Source organism: Symphalangus syndactylus, chromosome 21 (genome assembly GCF_028878055.3).
Source record: "Symphalangus syndactylus isolate Jambi chromosome 21, NHGRI_mSymSyn1-v2.1_pri, whole genome shotgun sequence".
Taxonomy (NCBI): Eukaryota; Metazoa; Chordata; class Mammalia; order Primates; family Hylobatidae; genus Symphalangus; species Symphalangus syndactylus.
Window position 1 is genome coordinate 56,825,207 of NC_072443.2, and position 27,583 is coordinate 56,852,789.

Consider the following 27,583-nt stretch of genomic DNA (forward strand, 5'->3'; position numbering starts at 1 on the left):
GTGAGTCATGTGCTCATTCTTGAGCCAATCACTGGGATTTTCTGGAATCTCTCCTCCGTATATTTGGCTGTGTTTCCATCAGTGTCTCTATTTCCTTTATTGCTGTTAGTGCAGCATGCGTTTCCGGGATTGCTTCACTCTTCTATTTCTTCCCTGAACTTTGCTATCTTTTAATCTCCCCTTGTTGTCCTGTTTCTTATTTGAGTTCCTGTTTCAGGGAGGCTATGCCTATTTTTTAAAGTCTCATAGAGAAATATTGGTTCAGGCTGGTTGCAGTGGCTCACACCTGTAATCTCAGCACTTTGGGAAGCCGAGACAGGTGGATCACCTGAGGTCAGGGGTTGGAGACCAGCATGGCCAACATGGCAAAACCCCATCTCTACTAAACACACAAAAATTAGCTGGGCGTGGTGGCGGACACCTGTAGTCCCAGCTACTCCAGGAGGCTGAGGCAGGAGAATCGCTTGAACCCAGGAGGCAAAGGTTGCAGTGAGCCAGGATCATGCCACTGCACTCCAGCATGGGCAATAGAATAATACTTCCTCTCAAAAATAAATAAATAAATAAATAAAAGGAGAAATGTTGGTTCATAACTTTCCAGTTCTTTCCAGCATAATCTCTCTGGCTCTCTGGTGTGTCTTCATTGACCTTTTCTTGGCAATGTTCCTTTCCTTCCTTTGTCCTGTACCTTATTTGCATCGTCTGTGATGGAGCCTTTCTCACGATGACTCAGTTTTCAATGTGGATGGTTCTTTCTGGGTTACCAGCCTGCTGAGTGGTTGTGACTGGGAGGAGCTGGGGTGGAGTGTGGGGGGCACTGGCAACCTGCATTGCAGTCAGCCGCCTCAGAGATCTTTCTTTCCAGCCCTCCATCCTGAGGGCATTTCTCCTCTCTAGGACAGAAGGAATTTTGACTGCTGCTCACACTTTGTGTTTGAATTGATCAACAAGCAGGGTAGTGTTCGGGTTTGTAAAGAATTTTGGCTATGATAATCCTACAATTCAGCCCCACGTCCACCCTGATGACACTGAAATGCGTCACGGGCTGCTTTTGTTGCTGTTTGGTATTCAGTCTTTTTCTCGATCTATTGGGAACAAGGCCAAAATGAAAGTTCAGTTAACATAAAGTTTAAGAGTATTTCCTTTGGATCCCAAAGTTATTTAATTTTTCAATTTTTAGAGCTAAATTTAAATGATTTTTCCACTCAGGTTCCACATGCTTCCAGTACTTGGAAGCATGAGAAGTGTATATGTTGAGTTTATGCCCAAGTTCCCAAATAGATAATCTTTGAAACCTATAACATTTACAATATTAAAAACCAAACCAAACAAAAACAACAACAACAAAAAACCCCACCATACTGGGATAGAGATATGCTGAAACTTACAAAGTAAAACTAAAATTTTGAAACTGGGTTACTTCATGATTTGAAGAACAGTGTACTTTATAGAACAAAGGAAAGGATTTTCATAGCCAGTGGGAATCCAACAGAAAGGGTAGAAGCTGGCATTGACAATGTGTCTGCTAGCACAGCTAGCACTGGGCTGCGTTTCAGAGTAAATAAGCAAAGGCCTTTGCCCTCAGGAGCTCTTGGTTTGGTCTACAGGGGAGATAAAGCCATGTGTAATTATAGTAGGCCATATTAAATGCCATGAGAAAAGTGGTATGATCAAAGGAGAATGGTCAGGCTGTATCATTATCCATATTTTTCAAAGATGCAGATCAGAGAGATTCTGTAACATGCCTAAACTCACACAGCCAGTCTGTGGCAGAACCAAGATCGGAACCTGCTTCTAGCTAACTGCTGGCTGGCAGGATAGGAAATTTTTTTTTTTTTTTTTTTTTTTTGAGATGGAGTCTCACTCTGTCGCCCAGGCTGGAGTGCAGTGGCGCGATCTCAGCTCACTGCAAGCTCCGCCTCCCAGGTTCACGCCATTATCCTGCCTCAGCCTCCCGAGTAGCTGGGACTACAGGTGCCCGCCACCACACCCGGCTAATTTTTTGTATTTTTTAGTAGAGACAGGGTTTCACCATGTTAGCCAGGATGCTCTCAATCTCCTGACCTCGTGATCCACTCGTCTCGGCCTCCCAAAGTGCTGGGATTATAGGCATGAGCCACCGCGCCTGGCCAAGATGGGAAATTTTAAATAGTTCTACAGTTTACGGAACTCTTGTTCTTAGTAATCAGTTAAAATTCACTTAATCTGCTCATACAATAATCAGTGGGTTATAGCAAATACTTTGTGTCTACTGAAGTATTGTGTTTAGAATGCCTCATTCCTCAACCCTGCTTTGAGATCTTGTTCTTTTAAGGGCCCATGCCAGTGCCACTTTCTTTATGAAATCCATACCTAAGTCCCTTCAAAATAGGATTTGAGGCTGGGCGTGGTGGCTCACCCCTGTAGTCCCAGCACTTTGGGAGGCCAAGCCGGGCGGATCACCCAAGGTCGGGAGTTCAAGACCCAGCCTGACCAACATGGAGAATTTTTGTCTCTACTAAAAATACAAAATTAGCTGGGCGTGGTGGCGCATGCCTGTAATCCCAGCTACTCGGGAGGCTGAGGCAGGAGAATCGCTTGAATCCGGGAGGTAGAGGTTGTGGTGAGCCGAGATTGCACCATTGCACTCCAGCCTGGGCAATAAGAGCAAAACTCTGTCTCAAAAAAAAAAAAAAAAAAGAAGAAGAAAAAAAAAAGAAAATAGAAAAAAAAAAGAAAATAGGATTTGTCCTCCCTCTGCCTTCCATTGTTTGTTTGTAGGTCTTATGTTCTGCCCTCTGTGATGTGCTCTTGAAGGACAGGGACTGTGTCTTACTCATCGTTAGATCCCAATCCCTTCTGGGCCAGTGGAGTGAGATCTTCGTTAATGTGGCACTCTGTTCATGTTGTTTGAATGCCTTGCCTGCCGTATGTCTAGGGTCCCAGACACAAGTAAATAGTTCTTAGAAGCATGGAAATTGTATATATATTGGGTGTAACTTCTAGGTGTTCACCTATATCATGACTCTGGGCAGGATAGTTGTGCCTGAGGCCTGGAGGTGTTGTATGTGTGTGGTGTTAGGTACCTATGTTGGATGTCTCTGCTTCTGGGCTCAGCAACATTCTTCTCTCAATAAAAACAATTCTAGATGCTGTACTTTGTCTAGTGTCTTCTATTAGCAGCTGATAGCACTTTTTGGCTCTTCAAAATATTTTTGCATTCATTGACTCAGTGCATTTTATAAGTGCATATCTGACAAATTATTTGGACTATTTTCTTTTTGTTCAATATTAACTAAATATGCATTTATGAATGAGAATTTAGGGCATGGATTTTCTCACTCGTGAAGAATAGTGTGCCACATGCCAGGTGGATAAAAGGAAAGATCCAGGAATAGTTCATGTATTCTGTTTCCTCTGTGTCCTTCCTAGTTTGTAAAATTGTCAGCTGGCTCTTTAATTAATCATGATATTAAAACAGCAAACATATTGCAGTGATCTGTCAGAAGATGGCTGGAAGGTGTCAGGCCCTGTGTTTGGTTAAATATTAGGAAGAAGGCTTCCGTTTTACAGGTCAGCTTTCCAAGGTACAGTATGTTAGTGTACCTTTCCTTTGTGGTTCCAGACCAAACTAGAAATGTTCTAGCTTGTACTTTGGAAGCAGTTGTGCCCTGAGAGCAGCTATAAATAAAATATGGTAGTTTGATTATTGCTTTGGGGAGTAGACAGTCCTGAATGTGCAGGTGCAATGCTGTATTTGCTCGTTTCTCTCCCTCTTAAAAACTTGTTCTAGCCAGGCGTGGTGGCTCACGTCTGTAATCCCAGCACTTTGGGAGGCCAAGGCAGGTGGGTCACTTGAGTCCAGGAGTTCCAGTCCAGCCTGGGCAACGTGGCCAGACACAATCTCTACAAAAAATACAAAAATCAGCCAGGTGTGGTGGTGCGCGTCTGTAGTCCCAGCTGCTCCAGAGACTGAGAGATTGGAGGATCGCACAGGTGCCGGAGGTTGAGGCTGCAGTGAGCCGGGTTCATACCACTGCACTACAGCCTGGGCAACAGAGCAAGACCCTGTCTCAAGAAGAAAAACAAACTAACAAAAAACTTGTTTTACGGAGAAAATGGAGAAGAGAGAGCTGGAAGAACCATTTATGTAGATACCATGTAAATTGGCATCATTGCATCTAGGATCATAATTTTCTTTATGGCAGCCTGTACCATAGGGCACAGGCATTCTCTAACCTTAATCCTTGAATAATCAGTTTCACAGAACACTGCTAGCCATTCCAAAGTAATAGGATTACACCTGAAACTTTTATGGGTGAAACGGTTAGTCTCCTTAACCCTCTAGTACCCAGACTCACCTAGAACTAGTGACAGCCAGGAGTTTTAGATCTCTTCATTCTGTGGAAGAGAAAGCCAGATTCCTCCTAGTTAGCAGCTGTCTTGCCTCAGTGTTCTCTCCAGAGACACAGAAAGCTTTGGGTTAGTTAAGTCCTCTCACCATTGTTCCCTGTAATTGTTATTGTTAATTCAGACCAGCAGGAAAATGAGCCAAACAGTATTCTTCATGCCCATTGTTATGATTAAAATGTCTCTTTTTTATTTTTTTGTCTTGGGAGGTGAAGCTCTCATTTGCTTGTCAGATTTGTAAGAAAAACAGCATAAACCCAGGAGCCAACCCTCCTAGAAATACCAGTTACCATCATGTATTCTATAAAACATGACATTCTGTCTTGAGATTGCAGTGAGTGGCCGCCTGTGGTTGGGTGGGGAGGAGTGGGGAGGGAAAAGAGGAATGATTGGAGCCCTTGGATTTTAGGGCTCAGGCAGACACCACAGAGGCTGCCGAGAAGGACATCCAAGCTTAGAGAGGTGGAATCTCTTGATGAAGATTGCATGGCTAGCGAAGGTTATGGCCTGGGAACTGGATTTTTCTGACTCTGTATCCAGTGCTCTTTTTGCTAGAAAGCAGTGTGAAGAGTACAGAGGGCTCGGCTTGGGAGGCCCGTCACTGCTGTCAGCTCCAGGCCGGCCTTCCTCTCCTCCCTGCTGCCTACTCCCAGCCTCCCTGCAGACGCTCTTAGGACAGTCCTCTCCTCCTCAGGTCAGTCCTTCCTTCCCAGACCCCCTCTTCTCTTTCCTGGTGTCTGATTCCCTGACCAGGGCCGTGCTTCGTTGTTGCTGGGGTCACAGTCGTCTTGCTTCTCTGAGAGCCTGGATGGTGGCTAGTCCTCAGAGCCTGGCTAGAAACCTAGTTCTTTCTCAAAGCCATCCCTGGTTCTTACATGGTATGGAGCTTTGAAGTGACTCCCAGTGCTTACCTGGCTTGCTATGCGAGTGGCCTGCTTTGCTGTGGTGAGAACTTGGGGTGTGCTCTCCCTCCCTTCGAGAATGCGACCCCACACCCTGTCAGACCCTATAGGAGTTACTGACCTCAGCTACTGCACCCCAGGGGACATCTCAGCTCTAGAGTTTGACAGATAGGTTGAGGGCTTAGCCATGGCAGGCTGGGCTCTGCCAGCCGCTTCTGCAAAGATCCCCAGCTCAGGTGCTCCTAGCCTGTTAGCCTTCCAGCCTAAAGGCCCTGCCAACACCAGCACCCCTGGGAATTCCCCTAGCCTCCGGGGGCCTTATAAGTCGCCGTGGATCCCTCCCTGTGTTGGACACCATCTCTGGAGAGAACCACTCATATAAAAGGCACACCTCAAACTTAATCAGATGTCACTTTCCGCAGAGGCCTGCTTCCATCCTAAGTGAGCAGCTGGACTTTAATATTTGGGAAGCACTCCCTGTGTGGTGAGTGGACCTCGTCTGTTGTGTGTGCTCCCTGCGAGGCCTGTTGTCATTATTCTCCCCTCCTTAGGGATCATGAGCCTTTGTATGGCAATAGACCGTGTGCTTCAGGAAATCATACTTTGATCATCTCTTTATTGTAACCACACAGAGCATCACAAAGCTGTGCACATGCGCTCCCTCCTGACTTCCTTCAGTCTTCAGTTCGCTCCTTCCCTTAGGCTTCTCGCTTTCCTCTGTTCCCAGCTTAGATTCTGGAGCTCTCCTTTCCCATTTGTTCTTTCAAGAAATGTTTAGTGGTCACCCATCAGTGCTAGGCTTAGTGTTAGGTGCTAGGGAAACAATGATAAGGCAAAACTGCATGGCTGTGAATGGGAGGGAGATGGCCGTTCATCAGAGGAGCACACAGGCCTGAAATGACACCTGCCTGCGTCCTCCGAGGGCAGGCTCCTATGCAGTGAGAGGAGTCACTAGAAACCCTCCACCACCAGCCGGAACCAGACACAAACTGGAAACCCCACTGTTTCCTCCGGCAAATGCTGTCTCTTCTTAGGACCCCTTAGTCCCCACACTCCCCACCCTATGTGGGGTAAACAGGAAATCCTGCCTTGTCCATTTCTGGGCTCACTGCAGTCAAGTGTTGGTAGATTTATCCATTTCAAGTCCTATTCCAGCTACTGGGTGTTGATCATTTAAGAAGATAGGCTGAGAATGGGAGTGGTGGGTTTCGTTTGCCCCTTCCGTGTAAAGCAGATGGGAATTGTTTAAATACAAATGACCAGGTGGTACCATCCCGGTGGGAAGGAAGCCAGGCTGTTTGTTAGGTGGGCTCGCGTTGCCCCCTAGTCCTGCCCACAAGCAACTAACTCACTGGTATGTTGAACTCTGGTGGGTATGAAAAGCAGCCAGGTGCCCTCCTCAGTTCAATTCAGAATCTCAAGGGTAGTGGTCCTGATCCCTAAGGGGAGGGGAGCTTGCAAAAATTACGTGGGTAGCTATTTTCAAACGATACTGCTAAGTGTAGTTATTTCCTGGGTGTAAATTCAAAATTCATCTACTGCAGATTTACCAAATTATCCTCCTGGACACCCATGGCTTTCAAAACCTCCTGGGTGATTATGATGCATGGCCACGGTTCAAAACTGCTCTAATAGTGGGTGGATTTCTGTTGGCCCTAATAATGCCAATGGCCTCACAAATAGAAGCCTCAAATAGAAGATCTAAAGGAGGATAAGGTAATGCTGGCAAACTCATCCTTGGAAAAACTGAATTATTTGCATTTCAAAAAGAATTTTGTGGTATTGGCCATTATTTGATTTAATTGAATGTTTTTCAACAAAAACCATTTATTCTAGTTTATGTTACTAAATATAGTTGTGTTGGTGATGAAATAAAATCTAAACCACCTGCTTGTTTTATGAAGCTTCTGTCTTCTCTCACTGGGGTTTCAGGCCAGTAATTAATCCAGGACATGTTAACTGTTGAATGCCTACTCTTACAGGCATTGGGCGTAGACAAAGAAAAATATGGTATGGGTTTTATTTCAAAGAGATCACAGTGTGATGAGGAAGGTGGATTTGTTGAAATATTTTAAGATACTTACAGGTGCAGGTTAATAATCTTAACATTGCAAATGATCTTTTTCTCATACCTCGTTTTATTTGCCTGCCTTTTGCAAAGCTAATAAGGTAAAATTCATGCCTTGCAAGTTAACAGTAATTGTGGACTCTAAAAACTCCCCTTATTTTTAGTTAAAAGTAAGACCCTGGGTGCAGTGGAAAATCACAGCTTCTGGTCCCAGCTCTGCTGCTCTTTGCGTGAGTTTAGAGGAGCCAAGGAGCCTGCTTGGTATGTTTCCTCATCTCCGCATTGTCGCGAGAATTGAGAAAGAAACAGGATCTGCAGAAGATATGCACTGTGCCATGGAGCGTGGCACTTAGTGTTCTTTGTTATCTTTCTATCCCCTCAACTCTAGGAAAAATAACATTTTAAGACAATAGGACATTGACCTCTTGAGTTGTATTAGAGAACGATGATTTGGCTAAGGAGAAAATGCCCAATAATGATTTGCTTGATTTGGGTTTCTTGATTTGTGGCATTATTGTCACTTTTGCCAAATAATGCTTTGTTGCGGTGGTAGTGGGGGTGGGGGGTGTCCTGTGCATTGTAGGATGTTTGGCAGCATCCCTGGCCCCTAACCACTAGATGTTAATAACACCCCTAAATTTGAAATAACCAGACATTGCCAGATGTCTCCTGAGGAGGGCAAAATCTCCTTGGCTGAGAGCCTCTGGCCAGGGCCCTTCCCCCTCTGTTGTCTCGGGTGAATTCTATCCCTCTGCCTGCTAACAAGTGTCACAGAGTTCTTACTGTCCATCAGAGAAGTGCGAAGTAAAGTCATAGTGTGGCTGCTCCAGACCTACCAGAATAACAGGAATGAAAGAGTTGGAAAACTGTTGGCAAGGATGTGGAGCAACTTGAAATCTCGTACCCTGCAGGTGGGAGTATAAATGGGTACAACTGCGGTGGAAAACTATTTGGCAATATTTACTTAAGCTGAACATACACTTTCTACGTATCTGCTCCTGAGTACATGTGCAACAGAAATGCATTCCGAGGCTGACAAGAGACACACACTAGAATATTCATAGCGGCACTATTTATAATAACCCCCACGTAGAAACTACCTAAATGCCCATCAGTGGTAGAATGAAGGATCTGTGATATATTGGAGTAATGGAGTACTAGACAGCAATGCAAATGAATGCTATGCAACTGCACAGGAAAATAATGTTACCACTCATAAAATATGTGGAGTGAAGGAATCCAGCCACCAGAGTAGCTAGCATCATACGATTCTCTTTCTATAAAGTGTTTTACAACTGATCTACGTTCTTAAAGGTTAGGATAGTAAGTTACCCTATGGGGGTAGTTACTGGAAGAGGGAATGGGTAGAGGTGGGGTACATTAAAATTCTCCCTATTAAAATAACAGCCATGATTTCTGTTTCCTGGACGGCACCCTAACTTGTTGGAAGGATGACTCTGGAGGTGCTTAGCGTGCTGCATAATGAATGAAGCACTGTGCAGTCAGACTGACCTGTGAAATGAAGTTGGGTCACACATTGGGGCTAGCAGCAAACTTAGCCCTTCAATTGTTGAATATTTGGGACATTTTCTCCAGCTCTTCTCTTTTTACCATGGAAGTCAGTTCTAGTCAATCTTGCAGGAATACATCTATGGGTAATTATGATTTAGTACAAAGTGAATATCAGAATAGCGTTTTAATTGTGAATGTTCTTTGAATGGGACTTACTGAACCTAAATTGGTTGTAGTAGTGAAAATCACTAAAATAATCATGTATGTTTGCAAGAAAATATTTGTATTGTCAAACATATAAGACAGTAGTTGTAAAACTGACAAGTTAAAGTGTTTTGCAAGAGATTTCTCTTTTCTTGGGGATGCTAATCTAATTAAATTCCCTTCCCTTGCACTGATTTATTCTGATTTCTTTAACACACCATTCCTTAGCCTGTAGTCCCAGCACTTTGGGAGGCTGAGGTGGGCAGATCACTTGAGGTCAGGAGTTCGAGACCAACCTGGCCAACATGGTGAAACCCCGTCTCTAATAAAAATTCAAAAATTACCTGGGTGTGGTGGCACGTGCCTGTTATCCCAACTACTTTGGAGGCTGAGGCAGGAGAATCGCTTGAACCTGGGGGGCAGAAGTTGCGGTGAGCAGACATCACACCACTGCACTCCAGCCTGGGCAACAGAGTTAGACTCCATGTCAAAAAAAACAAAAAAACAAAAAGCACCATTCCCAGTCTGCACTTTTTAGATTATTAATGTTAAATTTATCTTAAAGCACATTTCCTATTTAATCATTTCGAATCAATTTAATTGGTTTTGTATTTTGTTTTAACTTTTGCAGGGTTTAGTAAGAATTAAACTATTTGTTAAAAGATATTTTCTATGACTTTTAATATTAAATAAAATAAGGGTTTTTTAAAATTTGAAATATGCACATCAGGCAAGAATAGCACGAATTCTGCAGTTTGCTTTTTCAAAATGGTCTTCGTAATTTAAAGTTCACCCCTAGAGGGTGCTGTTGTATTGAAAATTTAAATATGATCTGAAGACCCATTTAAAGTTTTTGAAAAGTGCATGGATTTGTGTTAAAATCTTATATTACAGAGAATGATCAGTCGCTACTTAATAGAAGTTGAGTGTGTTTTAACTTACAAATGGTAGTATTTTATAAATAATAAAATCTAAGACATAGTTTAATATTTGCTTTTGTGAAAAATTCCACAAAATACTGTCCTTTTAAAAAATCGTCCTTGAGCAACCCCAAGTTGTATAAATAATCACTATTTTATGATATAGTTAGGAATTCTTAAAGTAACAACAAAGGGAGCCTATTAGATATTTGGTTTATGTCGCTGATTTTTTTTTTTTAAATCAGCTACTCCCTGGTACTGTACGTCATTGATATTTAAGGCATTTGAAGTTTGTTTTGTTTTGGTTTCTTCTTTAATTCAGCAGCTTAGTTGTTGACCTACTGTGTACAAAGCAGTCTTTATAATATGGTAGGGGACAGACACAGAAACTGTCTTATAGTCTGCTTTGTTTTAGAATGAAATATAGAATAAACCTAAAATAATGTAGGATGAAGAGATTAATCCTAGCTAATGGTTCTTGGTGGGGGGGAGGGTAATTCAGCTAGGCCTTTAAGGAATTTGCATTCTAAACAATGTTTAAAAGAAAAGAAAGTTTGGTTTCTTAAGTCTTCCTTTTTTATTACTCAATGCTAGTTTTTTTTTTTTTTTTTTGAGACGGAGTCTCGCTCTGTCCCCTAGGCTGGAGTGCAGTGGCACGATCTCGGCTCACTGCAACCTCCGCCTCCCGGGTTCACGCCATTCTCCTGCCTCAGCCTCTCCGAGTAGCTGGGACCACAGGCGCCCGCCACCACGCCCGGCTAATTTTTTGTATTTTTAGTAGAGACGGGGTTTCACCATGGTCTCGATCTCCTGACCTCGTGATCCGCCCACCTTGGCCCCCCAAAGTGCTGGGATTACAAGCGTGAGCCACTGCGCCCGGCCAATGCTAGTTTTTACCTTAAACTCTTTTTTCTTTTCTTTTCTTTTCTTTTTTTTTTTTTTTGAGTCTTGCTCTATCGCTCAGGCTGGAGTGCAGTGGTGCAATCTTGGCTCAATACAACCTCCGCCTCCTGGGTTCAAGCAGTTCTCCTGCCTCAGCCTCCCAAGTAGTTGGGATTATAGGCACCTGCCACCACACTTGGCTAATTTTTTTGTATTTAGTAGAGATGGGGTTTCAATATGTTAGTCAGGGTGGTCCCGAACTCCTGACCTCAGGTGATCCACCCGCCCTCCCAAAGTGCTGGGATTACAGGTGTAAGCCACCACGCCCGGTCCCTTAAACCCTTTTCTATGCTTTCCTTCTTACAACCTTATCTTAGTAATTAAGATAAGTAGATTACGAAGCAAAAATGTGTTGACCAATGTAGTGTTTTACAAACACCACCATCATCATCATCATTGGTACTGTTCTTAGTATACTGAGGAACGTGCCGGTAAATTGCAATGGACCTAGAGATCTCAAACATGACAGTTTTGCACCTCCAACTTATTGTTTAACTGATACTTTAGCTCAAGGAATAGTCAAACTTATTTTCTTGTTATTAGTAAGGTCTGTTTTGAATATTATTTACATCAGGTTAAAGTGTGTGTGTGTGTGTGTGTGTGTGTGTGTGTGTGTGTGTTTTCTATGTGTAGTAGGAAGAGAAAAAAAGCACTTTAAAATGAAAGCATTAACTAAATATCCAGCTTACTTGAAACCCTGGGAGGAAGAGCACAACGGAACCCAGTGGGGGAACCAAATAGTGCAGTAGGGTTACTCATATTTTCTAATGTGGTATTTGGAGATATTATGTTAGACTTAACATTAAAACTTTCCCCTCTCTTCAAGTGCTCAAATGAAAGCATTTTATTTTAAATAAATGTATGGGGAGTGATTTTGATCATTTGGCTTTTCTTTCCCCAGGCTGATATTAAATAGAAGATTATTTGGCTTTTATTATGCAGCTCACAGTTTTGGTGATCTAAAGTGGTAGTCAAACCTCTAGCAAATTAAACAGATCAGCCTAGTAATTAGCCTGGGCATAATTAACATTTATAAAGCACTTATTGGGCCAGGCGTGGTGGCTCACGCCAGTAATCCCAGCACTTTGGGAGGCCGAGGCGGGTGGATGGCTTGAGGCCAGGAGTTCAAGACAAGCCTGGGTAACATAGTGAGAACCTGTCTCTACAAAAAATGATAAAAAAAAAAAAAAAAAATTAGCCAGACACGGTGGCATGCATCTGTGGTCCCGCTGAGTTGGGAGGATCACTTGAGCCTGGGAAGTCAAGGCTGCAGTGAGCTGTGATTGAGCCACTGCACTCTAGCCTGGGCAACAGAGGGAGACCCTGTTTCAAAAAAAACCAAATCAAACCAAACCAAATAGAGCACTTATTGTATGCTGTGGGGGAGTTTTACTCTAAGGACTGAGGCTTAGCTTTCCTTCCCTCTAGAAGCTTATGGTCTAGTTTGGGGGAATCGGTACTGACATATAACATAATTAGTAAGCAGTAGGAAGATAAAAAGCATGTGCACACATCTATAAGCTCTGCAAGTGTAGAGCTGTCTCTGTCGACTTTGCTCTTTGAGACAGATACCCCATCTTAAACATCTTTGAATGTTCCAAAGTTCTAAAGAAATGTTTGGATTCTTATTATTTTTAAGTTGTTAAACCCAAATCAAAAGGAGATATCATTAGATATGTAAGCTATAATAAGATATACATATCCATTGCTTATGTCTCACCAGGGAATATTATTTCATTGTGTTGCTGCTTTTTAAAAATCAAGAACTTTCCTTATCTGCGTCTTCATTATAGGAAGAATAAACTATTTGTAGGCTAGTTAGAAATTCAGGAAAATGTAAAAAATGCCCACCATTCAAAGATGGGCACTGTTAACCTTTTGGTATACTTTCCAGTCTTTTTAATGTATACTTTTTTCTCTCTCTCTCTATATATATGTATGTTTTCATAAATACATTAGCACAGTTGGTGAATAATGTGTGTATTAGTTTTATATCCGATTTTTATTGTTTTCAGTTAACAAATGTAGTACTGTCACACAGTATATAGCATGGCATTTCCTCATGCCGTTATAGATTATTGAAGGTGTTGTAATGGCTGCATAATATTCTGTCATCGATAAGCCACAGTTTTAATGCATCCTCTTATTTGAACTTTAGGTTTTCATTTTACACATAGCTGTAATGATAAGCATCTTTATGAAGCTCTTCATATCTTATTTTCTTAAGACAGAAGTCTAGAAGTAGAGTCAAATGCAAGGACAAAGGCATGGACGTTTTTCATAAAACAGTCAAGTGTGTGCCAACCTGCTTTATACGCAGGCGTTATCTGTTTATACTGCATTAGCAGTGAGCAAAGATTCCAATGGCATCCTGTTTCACCAGCAAGAAATAAGATTGAAAAAGCCTTTTTGTTAAATTGGTAGCTGGAAAATCACTTAATTTCTTAAAATTTATATTTCTTTATTAGTAAGGTTGAATAGTTTTTCAAAAATGTGTTGGCCATTTGTTTCTCATGCTCTTTACTCAAAAAATATTATTCAGATCAAGTGGTTTTTCAATTTTTTCCTTTGCTCTTTCTATTTTTAAATGTGCTTTGTATACCAAGAACATTTATCCTTCACTGTAATATATGATACAAATATATTCTTCAGTTTTGTGTTTTGCCTCTACTTGGTTTTGGTGTTTTTAGAGGTATAAAAGCATAAAATCTGTATTCTCAATCAAATTCTACATTTTCCTTGGTGGCTTCTGTCTTTGATTAAAAATTTTATTTCTGGCCTAGCACATGTTTTCCTATTCCATATCAGATAGTCTGAACATATCCTTATAGTTTTGTAAGTTTTTGCAGCAAAAACCTTACTTTAAAAGCATCTAAATCATCTTTAAAACATTTGGGATTTATTTTGATGTACAGTATAAGGCAAAGTGCTATTTGGATTCTTTTCTCAATAATGCTTGTTTTGTAATCCACTTCTTCCCCACTGGCCTGGATTTCTGATTCCTATATACACAGTATCTGTCTGGTCCTACCTAGTCTGTACCCAGTAACACTCCAAAAAATGTTCTTTGCTTTATGTTTTAAATATTTGATAGATCAAACTTATTCATTCTTAAAAAGAGAACTAGCTTTTCCCATCTCATTTGTGTGTGTGGATAAAATTTAGACCCATCTTTCCAATTCCCTACAAAACTATCCTATTGGTACTTTAATTATGAATATATTATCCTATGAATGAATCTGAGAAGGATTGATATTTTCTAGTATTTGGGTTGTTTTTTTTTTTTTATGGATGAGCTCATTGTACCCTGAAGTATAATCAGAATCTACATGGTGTTTCTTAAAGGCAAGGACCCGTGGTCTCCAAGGGATGTTGACAGCCACCTAATGACATTGAGTAAGATAATCCAGTGTGTGCTGGAAGTAGGGATGGGGAAATGAAGAATCTGCCGTTCAGATGTTTATTGATTTTATTCAGCTGGTATTTATTGATGGCCTACCATGCGCCAGGCTTCTGCCAGACTAACCTTGAAAAGGTGAGGAAGTCATAGTCCTTGCTCCGAAGGTCTAGGCTAGGAAAGAAGCACATATAAGGTACGGGTTGAGCATCCTAATCCAAAAATCTGAAACGAAAAATGCTCCAAAATCCAAACAGTTTTGAGTGCTGACACAACATTCACGTGAAAACGCTCATATTGGAGCATTTCAGATTTCAGACTTTAAAATTAGAGATGCTCAACTGGTGAGTATAATGCAAATATTCCAAAATCCAAGAAGGTCCGAAATCCAAAACACTTCTGGTCCAAGTATTTTGGATAAGGACTACTTTGTAAAAGGATAGCTTGGAGTAGGGTGTGAGGAGATGGTAGGACGGGGTCGTAGGGAGATTTCACAGAACAAGAGGGGCTTTCTGACAAGTCTCAAGGAAGAGTGGATGTTTGCTGAGTAGACAGGCTGGGAAAGAAGAGACGTCCTGCACACTGAGAAGCGAACTGATGTGATTTGTGGAATAACTCACTGCAGGTCATCCAATGTGCTTGAAACTAAGGTGAAAGTTGTCAGGAGCTGGGATGGAAAGGCCTAGAGCCGGTCCAGGAGGCGCTCCCAGCCTGCAGAGGCTGGCTGTTGTAGCTGGCCCCTCTGGAGCACAAGCTTCTCTGTGAAACCAGGTTTGTTTCATTTTTCCCCAAGTCTTTGTTGCAGACTGTTTATAAAATGTAATGCAGTTCAATAACTAGAAATATGAAAACTATAGCCCTCAAATTTCTTTAATATTGAGATTTGAGAGACATAAAATTAGTCTGTCAAATTGCTAGAAAAGTTTTAAATGTTCATTCTCAGTTTCTGTATCTAGTTTTTGGGGACTAGGAACACCTGGTGCTCGAACCCCTCTGGATCACACTTGGGTAGCACCGTGCTAGCCTCCCGGATCAGCGGGAAAGATGTGGTGGCTGTGGCTGGGAATGTTACAATAGTCAAGGTAGACCTGTGAGACGGTGTCCACGAAAATGGTTGCCACCTGGAGGCTGAGAACTGCTGTTTTAAGTGATGCTGAGTCACTTAAGGGATGTTACCAAATATTTTATTCATTTTCTACAATGGTATTGTTGAATCATGTGCTTAAATTACTATTAAAAAAAACTCTTCATGTCAAAATAAGTGAATAAAATGAAATATCTTAAGGCAGGGTTTTTTTTTGTTTTTTTCCTCTCTAGATGAAAGCAATGGTTCTCAACCTTGACTGCATATTGGAATCACCTGGGACTTTAGAAGCTACTGCTGCTGGTTCCCACCTCAGATGAGTTTGGGATGCAACCTCAGCATCAAGATTTTTAAAAGCTCCCCCCTGGTTCTAATGTGCAGCCACCTCTCTCCCATGTGGGATATTCTAATGATGGATACAGTTTTCTGATTGAGAATTTATGTAAAAATATAGCACAGTAAGAGTACTCCAAAACTATCAGTTGAATTTAAATCTGATACCTGATATTGTTTCAGTGCAATGATCTCATGTATACTGGATGTTACGAGTTTTGAGTTTTCTTCAACCCTCCCCACCAAATACCATTAAGTATTTTAATTACAATTGATAGGATACATATCTTTCACTATGGCTTATTACATGTAATATAGCATCAATAAATATTCTTACAAATGAAAGCTTGTGAAATCTTGATTCCCCTATTACTTACTTCCCCTGATGTCACCCCAGCGATTACTGTTGGAGCAATGACAGCAACAGTATTTAGTATTTAGATGTCATATAGGTTTTTTTTTTTTTTTTTTGAGACGGAGTCTCGTTCTGTCACCCAGGCTGGAGTGCAGTGGCACAATCTTGGCTCACTGCAGCCTCCGCCTCCCATGTTCAAACAATTCTCCTGCCTCAGCCTCCCGAGTAGCTGGGATTACAGACACATACCACTATGCCCGGCTAATTTTTGTATTTTTAGTAGAGACAGGGTTTCACCGTGTTGGCCAAGCTGTTCTCAAACTCCTGACCTCAAGTGATGGGCCTGTCTCAGCCTCTCAAAGTGCTGGGATTACAGGCGTGAGCCACTGCATCCCGACTCCCAAGTAAGATTTCATTAGAACACCTTGCCATGAGTGTGCCTAATAAACCCAATGCAACTGTTGCTGGATTTTTAACATACAACTCCTTCAAATTATTTATTCAAATATTATTTTGGAATATTAAAAATATATTTTTAGAATATTCATTCAAATGCTTAGAGTTTTTTTTTTCTATTTTGTTAACACGTTCTTCATGTGCTGAAAACTGAACATTCAGTGGTTCACTCGTTCAGTAAACAGTTTTTGGGCACCTAAACTTGGTTGTGCTAGGCACTGGGTAATCAAAGTTTAAGCCCCAAGTTCTTCCAATAGCAAATAGTACAGCTGCATGCCACTAGCTTCTTACACACAGGTGGGTGTCATACATGCCAAATGAAAATAATTTTACCCTTTCCCTCTATAATTTCAAGTACACTTTCAATTTTTGATATTATAGCCTTATTTGCTTAAATACGCTTCCATCTCTTCTCCTCTCTTTGTCTCCTTTTTTCTTTTCTTTTCTTTTTTTTTTTTTTTTGAGACAAAGTCTCACTCTGTTGCCCAGGCTGGAGTGCAGTGTCAGGATCCTGGCTCACTGCATCCTCCTCCTCCCAGGTTCAAGCAATTCTCCCACCTCAGCCTCCTGAGTAGCTGGGACTACAGGTGTGCGCTACCACACCAGGCTAATTTCTGTATTTTTAGTAGAGACGGGGTTTCACCATGCTGGCCAGGCTGGTCTCCAACTTCTGACCTCAAGTGATCTGCCTGCTTCGACTGGGATTACAGATGTGAGCCACTATACCCGGCCCCCTCGTTTTTTTAAATAAAGTTATAACATTAGGTGGGAAAAAACACTTTAAAAGTAGTTCTGTCAACTATTTTGGGGGCTGTGGGCCAGTCATTTAGTCCATCTGAACCTCAGTTTCCTCTGCTGTGAAAGGGTGATACCCTCCCTGCCCTGTCTATCTCAGTTGTTATGGGGATTATGGAAGAAGTTATATGTAACATTAACATCAGAAATTTAAATATCCGGTTAAAGTGTAAATGGATATTATAAAACAATCTTTAAAAGAAAGACTATATATATATATATATATATATATATATATATATATATGGCTTATGCATCACTAGCACTTTGGGTTTCCGAAGCTCCAACATGAAGTTTCACGAAAGTTGCATTCCATGGAAGTTTGCTTCCATGATGGATTTTTTACTTTATACTCAGCTCCTGAAAAAGAAACTTCCTGGGTTTTCTTTTTTCCTCCTACGGTTTTGCAGCGGCCGGGCTGCTTCCTGTCAAGAGCCACTCTGCCAAGGCCCCGTCTCTAGAGTCTCTCCCCCTCCCCTTTCTCTTTCTTTCCAACACTTGCTACATTGAGAGGCTGATCCTGTGCAGGAGCCCTCCCTGCCTCGGCAGCGCGGCGCAGTGAGCATGCTCGGCCTCCTGCGGGAAGAGGAAGCGGCCGCATAGGAGTCATGCCAAGCATAGCCCGCATGTCAGCGCTGCCGGCTTGCAGCGGGCTGTGAGCGGGGCCGGCGCCGCTTTGTCCTAGGAAACGGGCTGCGCGTTTCTCTTTTTCACTCTTTTCCATTTCCAGGAAGGACTTGTAAGGACTTCTGAAACGCTGTTTTCATATTCGATTGGGGATACAGTACATACACCGTCTACCAGTAAGCCCTTGAAGGGTTGCGTGTGAGCTCGATTTTTTTGTGCCTGATTTTTTTTTTTTTAACTTTTGCATACTTTGTTTTGATAGTCTGAGGCTGGGCCTCTGCCTTTGTGAAGTTGAAGAGCCGGGAGCTACTCAGCAACAATTGATTTTTGAAACTTAACTCTTTTGGGGCAAAAGCAAAGAGCTGGTTTTCTTTGCTAGCCCAATAAATGCTATTTATGAAGATGGACCTGTTGAACTATCAGTACTTGGACAAGATGAACAACAATATCGGCATTCTGTGCTACGAAGGTAGATGTCCCGTTGTAGAATTACTGCCCGTTGCTCGTCCCGGCCACTCCTCAGTGTGCTGGGTGCCTGCCTTCTAAGCGCCTGCTGTCCTCCTCGGGGCTGTAGGGCACTTGAAAGGCCGGCGTTTCTTAGGTTCGGTTCGGCATCGAGTGTGTTCGGATCTCAGGCTGCGGGGGGGGCGGTGGAGGGGGCTGGACGGGGAGGCGGTGAAGTAGAAACCCTTCAAAGTTTGCTCGTTGCTTGCAACGTACTCGCGCCTTACATTTTTAACTCTTTAAAATGTATGTCTTTTTGATTTCCGTTAATATTGTCTTTAGGGGAAGGACTTGTAGGACGCCGGTAAAAGTTGAGCCTGTTTGGGGGAGGGCCTGGTAAGAATTGCACCGTCTACTGTACCCTGCTGTGGGCCACAGCGCCCTGCAGCTCACGGAGGGGGAGCCAAAGTTACAGCGAGTTTCTGTGCTCGCGAGTGAGTGTCCCAAACAGCGGAGAATGTCCCTCTCCCGCGTGGGGCTGGAAGGGCACCGTGTCAGCGAGCACAGGCCGGCTCTTTGTCTCGCTGGCGCTTCCTGTGCAGCCCAGGGAGCGCTGACATCGGGGGGTGTTCCTCGCGCTCTGCTCCCTGTGGGAGCGATTACACAACACCCCGACCCCCAGCCTGCCCTGAAAAAGAGAGAGCCGCGCTGAACTCTTATTTATTACCTCCTATTGCCCGTGAGGTGCTTCCCCCACTGTCTTGTATTTCAAGCTGTCTCTGGTAGCAGTAAGAGAAAAATCTATTTCTTAAGCTGTTGGAACATCCTCTACGTGCGATTTGAAAAAGTGGCAATGGCCTGGGTCTGCCGCCGAGGGGCATCTCCGGGGGAGTTCGGCCTGGCAGGAAGAGTATTTTTTGTTGTAACCACACACACATCCGGGACTCTTCTCTTTCTCATTCAGCAGGAGCAGTTTCCATTTTTTCTCCAATAATACATGGGACATTTCTCTTGAAAAAGAAAACAGTTACAAAAACTTGGGAAGGTGATTCACTTGTATTTTTTTAATCTAAAAACTTCAGGCCTGTTTCCTAATCAGTTGAAAACTTACCCTTTAAAGAGTATTTTTCCCCTTCAAGGAAAAAAACAACAACCCTCATTCACGTTGTTTTTTAAAGCTCTGGATGAGGATCTCATATTTAACGTTTTTTTAAAAAGGGCATTTGTTTTTCTTTACTCCTACTAGCTCTTGCTATGAGAATTTCGGTGAATTGCTTTCTTTGCATCTGATGTGTTGAGTAACATCTTGCGTCTGAACTCACTTTAAAAAGGCAGCCGACTTTAGAAAGCCATAAGCAGCCATTGCTAGGCTTGTTTCCCGTGACATTCACACATTGCAGTCAGGGTTTTGTTTTTGTTGTTTTTTTTTAACCATCTGCGCTTCCCCCAACAAGAAAGAAAAACTTTTGAGGCAATTTCTGTTGTATTGTCTTTGCCAACAAGTAATATGATATCTTCAAAACATAATGGCCTAAGAGAGAAATATAAGATTGTTAGGAAATTGATACCAGATACCAGATTAATTTTTCCTGTCTCCGATTGCTGATGACCAGCTAGCTTACGGACAGTGAGCCCAGGTCGAGTTGTTGTGTAGCATGCAACACACAGGAAACTAGAGTGCTCTTCTCTTCTCGTCTCGTCTCGTCTCGTCTCTTCTCTCTTGGTATTTGGGAGGAAGAAACTTTGATTTTGAAAGTTGAGTAGCTATATGAGATAATGGGCTAAAGTCTGTTTGGTTTAAACATCTGCTCCTATTTTCCTTATTATGAGAGTTAACATTATTTTAACACCAGAATAAATACAGAGGAAATGAAGGAAAGCACAGCAAAATTTGAGTGGTGTTTATAGTGAATTGTTGATGTCCTGGTGGTTTTCTCAGTGTAAACACTGCACACATCTGGTCTGAACTCCAGAGGGTGTTTTGAAGATGGGCATAAATCATACATGGGATTTTTTTGTAAGAAAAGTTGGAAAGGTTATGGTTCTTTTAAATCCAACACTTGGAGAATATTCGTTTTAAACATATCAGCTCCCCAGCATTCCAGGGAAGTTGTTTGGAAAATGGAATGTACTATTGGTAGGCAACATTTGGTTTCATTTAGGGCACAGTCAAGTTTCATGCCCCTTAAGAATAAGGGACAAATTAATTTTATGACATTTTAGTTTTAAAAATTAAGATGCGGATGGTTAATTATTCTTACCAGCTAAATTATACCATATTCCTTAGTTGTATGAGACATAGCTCTACTCTTAAAAAAAACCATGTGTCTGGTCTTTTTTTTTTTTTTTGGTGATGAAGTCTCGCTCTTGTCCCCCAGGCTGGAGTGCAATGGCGCCATCTTGACTCACTGCAACCTCTGCCTCCCCGGTTCAAGCCATTCTCCTGCCTCAGCCTCCTGAGTAGCTGGGATTACAGGTGCCTGCCACCACGCCCGGCCCATTTTTGTATTTTTAGTAGAGATGGGTTTCACCATGTTGGCCAGGCTGGTTTCAAACTCCTGACCTCAGGTGATCCGCCCACCTCGGCCTCGCAAAGTGCTGGGATTACAGGCATGAGCCACCGCACTCAGCCTGTATGTACCAAAACCTCTCTTGTGACTTAATACGCAAATCGATCTTTTTAGCTGTTTACCTTGTAGCATACAGGGTCTTCCTTCCTGACTGACTCCATATTGCTTAGATGTGGACTCCCTCCTTGGTAACTGCTTCCTGGCTCCTGCCCTCCACGGTAGTTGTCTGCAAGAATAATTAAAAAGAATAAAGGGAAAAAGTTAACCACAATTAGCAGATTTGGGGTGGGAGAAGGAGAAGTTAGGCAGAGGGCCGGAAGAATCGAAGTCTGGCAAACTTCTGGAAGCTAACTAATTACCTTCACTAATGATGAGCAGATTAGCAGAACTGTGCTTGTGCTAATGTGTTCAGAACCTCATGGCTTATTACTACCATACTCAGCAATTAACCACTGCGTCGATCATCACCCCACTGAATGCTCAAATGATACCCACTTGAAACCCAGTTTTGCCTCTGTCTCCATGCAAAGGTCATAGGCCAACCCCAGCCCTCATTTTTTCCCTCCTCTGAACACCTGAGAATACCTTACTAGACTGGTGAAAGCCTCGTGAAGGCAGAGCATTCTGTCTTGGTGACCGCTGCATCTCTGAATCCTAGCACAGGGTCTGAGTGGGCTTTCAGGAAGTGGTTTAGAATGAAGGCCGACTCAAAAAAAATCAGTGCAAGCTCTCAATGGCAGCTGTAGTTGCTACTGTATAATTTAATACTTGATTATATACTGCCTTGTATTCTCTAATTATCTAATTATTGCAGAGCTATCCAGGGCCTCAGACATCATCTAATACCTTTTACCTTGTTTTCACCAAGGAAAGTGAGGCTCAGAGAGGTAAACTCTGTTTTTCAGAGAGTTTATTTAGTTTATTTAGAAAGTTTGTGGCAGGATTGAATTGAGTTTTGACTCTTCTATGAATCTCCTATGCCGTGCTGTGTCTCCAGAATTATTTCATGTCTTTTTTTTTTTTTCTTTTTGAGACGGAGTCTTGCTCTGTCGCCCAGACTGGAGTGCAGAGTGGCGCCATCTCCACTCACTGCAACCTCTGCCTCCTGGGTTCAAGTGATTTTCCTGCCTCAGCCTCCCTAGTAGCTGGGATTACAGGTGCCCTGCACCATGACCAGCTAATTTTTGTGTTTTTGGTAGAGGTAGGGTTTCACCATGTTGGCCAGGCTGGTCTCAAACTCCTGATCTCAGGTAATCCGCCCACCTTGGCCTTCCAAAGTGCTGGGATTACAGGCGTGAGCCACCGCACCCGGCTTATTTCATGTCTTATCTCCTCATTAGCTCCGTGATGTTAGGGTCATGCCCTGTCCTGGGTGCCCTCAGGGCCTAGCACGGGGATAACACCCTGGATTACAGTGCACACAGTCGAGCCTCTCCCACTTCTTGCTCTGAAGCCAGTTGGTGGTCCAAATTCCTAGGCTGATGTGATGTTGGGGAAAGGGTAGGTGAGACGCCTGAGTGACCAGCCTCACTGGAGGGTGCTCTTCGTGCTGCTCTGGCACTGGGCTTGCTTTCCTTTTGTCTGCCTGTGCAGAGGAGGAGGCCTGCGTGGATGCCAGAGCCAGTCCCCAGGGAGCAGGGACGGGGACGGGGACAGGGACAGGTTAGACCACCGGCTTTCCTCAAGATGGCTGTCGCTGCACTGACATCATCCCTGGGGCTGAGACCTGGGCCTGCCAAACGTGCCCTGGCTGGCTGGGGCTTTACGCTGCTGGTAGCGATACTTTAATTATGGGTTAAGAGCCATTAGTGTGTAATTTGGTGGAAGAATTCTCTCCTTTTAATTTAATAGCATGATTTATATTGGGAGAAAGTAGGAATACATTGCATATTGTGATCTTCTCAAAGCTTAAGAGTGAATTACTCTGACTTCAAGTTTTAGAACGGTTCATTGTTTTAGACGCAGTTATCCCTTGTTTCATCACAGGCAACTTTTAAATTAATTTTCTGGAATGGAAGAGAAGACGCACACTGGAGAGTTGCTGAGTTCAGTGAGACCCTGTGATCTTTTGTTTTCCGCCAGTCTAACCACCAGCGGTTGAGTGGAGTCCTGGCTTCATTGTTCTTTGTCTAATGAGCTCAGAGGCATCAGGAAACTTAGGAGGCTTGGGTAGGTGAAAAGGCCACAGCGCAGGGCCATTTCGTACCCTCTCCTGTTCCCCAGCCCTGCATATCAAGTGACGAGCTCTTGATCTGGGATGTATTCCGAGGTAGAACATCTGTAACTGTTTTGCTGTGGAAAGTCATTTTACTTTAGCTTTTTACTTGCAGGAAAGGATAAGGAGTGGGGGTGGGTGGGGGTTAGGGAGGAAGGGGGAGACAGAGAGAGAGAGAAAGAAACTGGGAGGAGCTTGGTTAGTAAAACATGCCCAGGTGAGCCCAGGAGCTCTGCGAGAGAGCTGGCCTGGCTGGTGTCTTTCTCCTGATTACAGTTTGTGAAGGAAGGTGTGACTATACCCGCCTTCCTTCCAGCTCCCACCCTTGTTTCTCAACCCGCTTCTCGAAAGATTATTGTACTTGGCTGTTTATCTCTTGGAGCCTACACTTGGCTCCTTCTGGAGGCCAGGTTTGTCTTCCTCCTTTCTCCCTTCCCTATTGTCTGCGTGGCCTTGTATTCCTAGGGTGCTTGGATTTGTTGCTGTGAAGATTTTTTAAAACATGCGGTAAAGATAGAAAGCAATCCTCCTTGGCACGTGAGGAGATTCCAAACTTCTCAATATAGTTTAGCTCTCCTTGACTGTGAGGATGTTGCAGAAAACTGGATTTTTTCAGGAAGAAATTAGATCCGGATTTAGCACTTACGCGTGTACACAAATATATAAAAACAGTCAGACCAGGGAATGTTTCTGGCGATCTTTGTCATCTCAAAGTATCTGACTTTTATTCAGTGGCGGTTTCTATTTAGTGGTATTTATTATTGCACATTTAAGCTCACGGCAACTATTTTTTAAGACTTGCTCTGCAACACATTCGTGGTCCAAAACAGGTTTCTCTCCATCTTTTATTTTTTAATGAACTCGTGTGTCATTTCCCACCCCCCGACTCCACAACAAAATCCTAACCACGGCTGCTTATTTTTAAAAGCAGGGCCTGAGAATGATTTTGCTTTCTTCATTTGCTGTCTTTTCCTTTCTGAATGTTACATGTTCTGTAAGTTTGAAGGAATTATTTTTGTCACTTTGCTGTCTTGCCTTTTCTGCATTGTTGCTTTTTTAATTCTGTAGATTGCTTTAATTTCAAGGTATTATGTATAGAATGTTTTAATCCTCTCAATGTGAATCATGACTAGTTGAAAGAACGTTTATTTACTCTAAATAAAATAGAAAATCTATTCTTAAAAGTCCTCTTTAATATGTTGCTATGCATAGGCTCATTCCAAACCCTTAACATTTCACTCTTTTGTTTGCAAAGAAGTCTGTAAAAGTGACAAACTGAAATATATCTAGTAAGTGATCAGAGAAAACTTAGTACTAGTACCATTTTGTTATCCCAAATCCATTGTTATTAAACATTTATGAAACGCCTATACTCTACTAAGGAATGTATTAGGGATCGATCTCTCAACATGTTTTATAATGAAATATACATACAGAAAAGTGTATAAAAATGTGTATTTTATGGTTAGAGAAATGAACAACCCGGTGACTATGGCCAGGTCAAGAAATAGTAAATCGCCCCTTCCAGGTATTATCTTTTGATCAGATCCCTCCCAACCCCAAGAGATCACCACAATTGTAACTTGCTTTTCTTTATACCTTTACTACCATGTGTATAATTCTAAACAAATTCTAGCTTTTTTTTTTTTTTTTACCCTGTATAATGAGATTCCTGTATGCCTTCTTTTGTATCTTTTTTGTGAGATCTTTTAAAGTAGTGCACACATCCTGAGAGGTTGTTTTCTCCATGTGAAGCCAGCATCTCTTTGAGTGTGAGAACTCTTGGCTGTGGGATATACAGACATTATATACAGATAATGTATGTCCCAGCCTCCCTTCTCATTCATTTGCAGCTCCACTGTTTATTAAACAGAGTTGGTGATACTTTGCGAAGAACTCTTTTTCAGTTAGTATTTTGTTCACATTCTTCATCACCTGTTGAAGCCCTCCCACCATCCATGGTATAATGGAAAACTAGGAGAAAATTCTGCACAATTTTGGAGAATGCAACATGGGGGACACTTCTGGAGATACATAGCTTACTTAGCAACTTTCCTTCTGCATTAATAAGCAATTTGCTTAAAGGCTGAGATGTGTTACAAGTCAACTTTGTTGCTGTGCCAGGTTTCTTTGGATCTTAATCCAGGGACTTTTGGATACATAGAAAAAGCTTAAATTGCTCCAGTATCCAAACAATACCCTATATTGTACAGAGATGGCTGTTAGAGAGCAGCACGTTTCTAAAACAATACTCTGCATTATGCACCATCTAAAATTGTGAATGAAAAAGAATTACTCATGTATTGCTCTTGATTTTTATTTTATATCTGTTTTGCATGAAAATAGTTGCCTGTTAATTCTTCTTGGCTAATGATTTGATTTTAATAGAGTGAATTCCAGACTCTAATGGTTTGATGCAGATGTGCTCTGCCAAGCAATTTAGCAAAGTTGTTTACACTACCCATAATCCAGCTGGAAGACTCTATACTTCTTCCCTGATAGCAGTTAAGGGAGTGATGAGTGCAAGTTTCTGGACATTTTCCCCTCTGAAAATAAACGCATCTTCCATTATGTGGCAGTACTATTAACATGACAAGAGATTAATTTAAAATTTTATTTTAATGTCAGCTGTTTTTTTCTTTACCCATTTTCTTCCATTCATACTATGCAGTTCCTTTTAAACTATTGTTTTTCTGATGAGCCACTGATAAACTATTGGCTGACCCCAGAAAGAACCTTTGTTTTATTTTCCTGCTAAAGTTATGACCTCTTTGCTAATGCTTAAAATCACCCACAAGAATGATCTGGTTTGCTTTTTAAGGAATATGTAATAGCAGCTGTGCCAGGCTTTAAGTTCTACTGAGTATAGAGGGTAAAGAGAATGGAAAATAGCTGTCATTCTCAGTATAAACCTTATGTGCAGTTTTCTAGCACAGCTCTGCTGAATTCAAAATTCGGAGCAGTTACCACCAGTTTCTGGAGACCAGGCTGGGAGGCTTTTTTCTATTAGAGGCTTCATACCAATAAAAGAGGTCTGATATTGGTAGGGGACAAGGTAAAGTTCCAGAACTCACAGTGGACATCAAGCATTGCGCTCTTGGTGTTTGATACAGTACATACAGTATTTGGTTCTATATTTTGTCCAATAAAGAGAGAGTGGGAGAGGACCTTCTTGTAGAGCTGGAAGAATCTATTCTATATGTCCTTTAAGGAGAAAATAAAAGAACCACATGTTACTTCCCTGCCTGCAAGCTCTTCTGAATTCATCACCATTTGTGTTTCTTCCTTCAGGGGCAATGAAGGCAGATTGTTCTGTTGGTGCTCACAGATCTCTTTCTGTTCTGATACCCTCCTCTTCCTCTCCTGCTTCTTTCTCTTCATCATGTGCTCCTATACAAGTCTCTCCCAACTTTAAAACAACAACAAACCCTTCCCTAAATCTTATGTTTGTTCCAGCCATTAGACTGTATCGTCCTTGCCATCCACGTTATTGGAAGAAGGCCAGCTCACCTCTACTCCCTTTCTGCCCTTTCCCTCTTAATCTGCTGTCCTCTGATTTCTGCTCCTCCAACTCTGTGAATTTGTTCCAGACACGGTCACTAAATGATATCCTAGTGGCAATTTCAATCTTTTTTAGTCTTTACCTTAGTCTCTTTATGCCATGCAATACTGACTTTTTCCAAATTCTTAAAATTCTTGCCTCCCTTTGCTCAAATACTGAGTCCTGGCCAGGGGTGGTTGCTCACGCCTGTAATCCCAGCACTTTGGGAGACTGAGGCAGGCAGATAGCTTGAGCTCAGGAGTTTGAGACCCGCCTGGCCAATGTGGTGAAACCCCGCCTCTACTAAAAATATAAAAATTAGCCGGGCATGCTGGTGCGCAATCCCAGATAATTGGGAGGGTGAGGCAGGAGAATCACTTGAACCTGGGAGGCGGCGGTTGCAGTGAGCCCAGATCATCCCACTGCACTCTGGCCTGGGCAACAGAGTGAGACTCGGTCTCAAAAGCAAAAAAAAAAAAAAGAAAAACCTGAGTCCCCATTCCTTCAGGAATAAGGTGGTGGTGCACATATGGTGAGCAACACAAATGAACAGGTGCTTGATGGAGCTCCCTGGGGTGAGTAGGTGGGCATAAAAGGGTGACGCAGGCTGATGAGCACTAAAAACAAACTTTTGTCGCAGTTTGAGAATGGACTGGAAGGGAATAAGAGATGAAATAGTAATAGGAGAGGATGTGAACCTGTTGCCCTGGCTTAGGCAAGAGATAAGGGTAAAGCCAAATTCTGGCGGTGGCCACAGAGGAGAGCAGTGGATAGATGTATGAGATCCTTAGGGAGGAGCCTGGCAGGGCTTAGTGATCGATTGAACAGT

At 42.4% G+C, this 27,583-nt stretch overlaps 1 protein-coding gene across 4 annotated transcripts in view; it reads left to right on the forward strand.

Annotated features, from left to right (window-relative positions):
- The window catches only part of VGLL4 (vestigial like family member 4), a 171,052-nt gene that overhangs the window by 64,756 nt on the left and 78,713 nt on the right, over positions 1-27,583 (forward strand). The window contains exon 1 of one of the 4 annotated variants that reach the window (XM_055259869.2): positions 17,741-18,453. The exons of the other annotated variants lie outside the window; for them this stretch is intronic. Coding sequence (XP_055115844.1) covers positions 18,372-18,453 — 82 coding nt within the window. The 5' untranslated portion in view covers positions 17,741-18,371. Of the gene's footprint in view, positions 1-17,740; positions 18,454-27,583 lie in introns of those variants that run through there. 4 annotated transcript variants of the gene reach the window in all.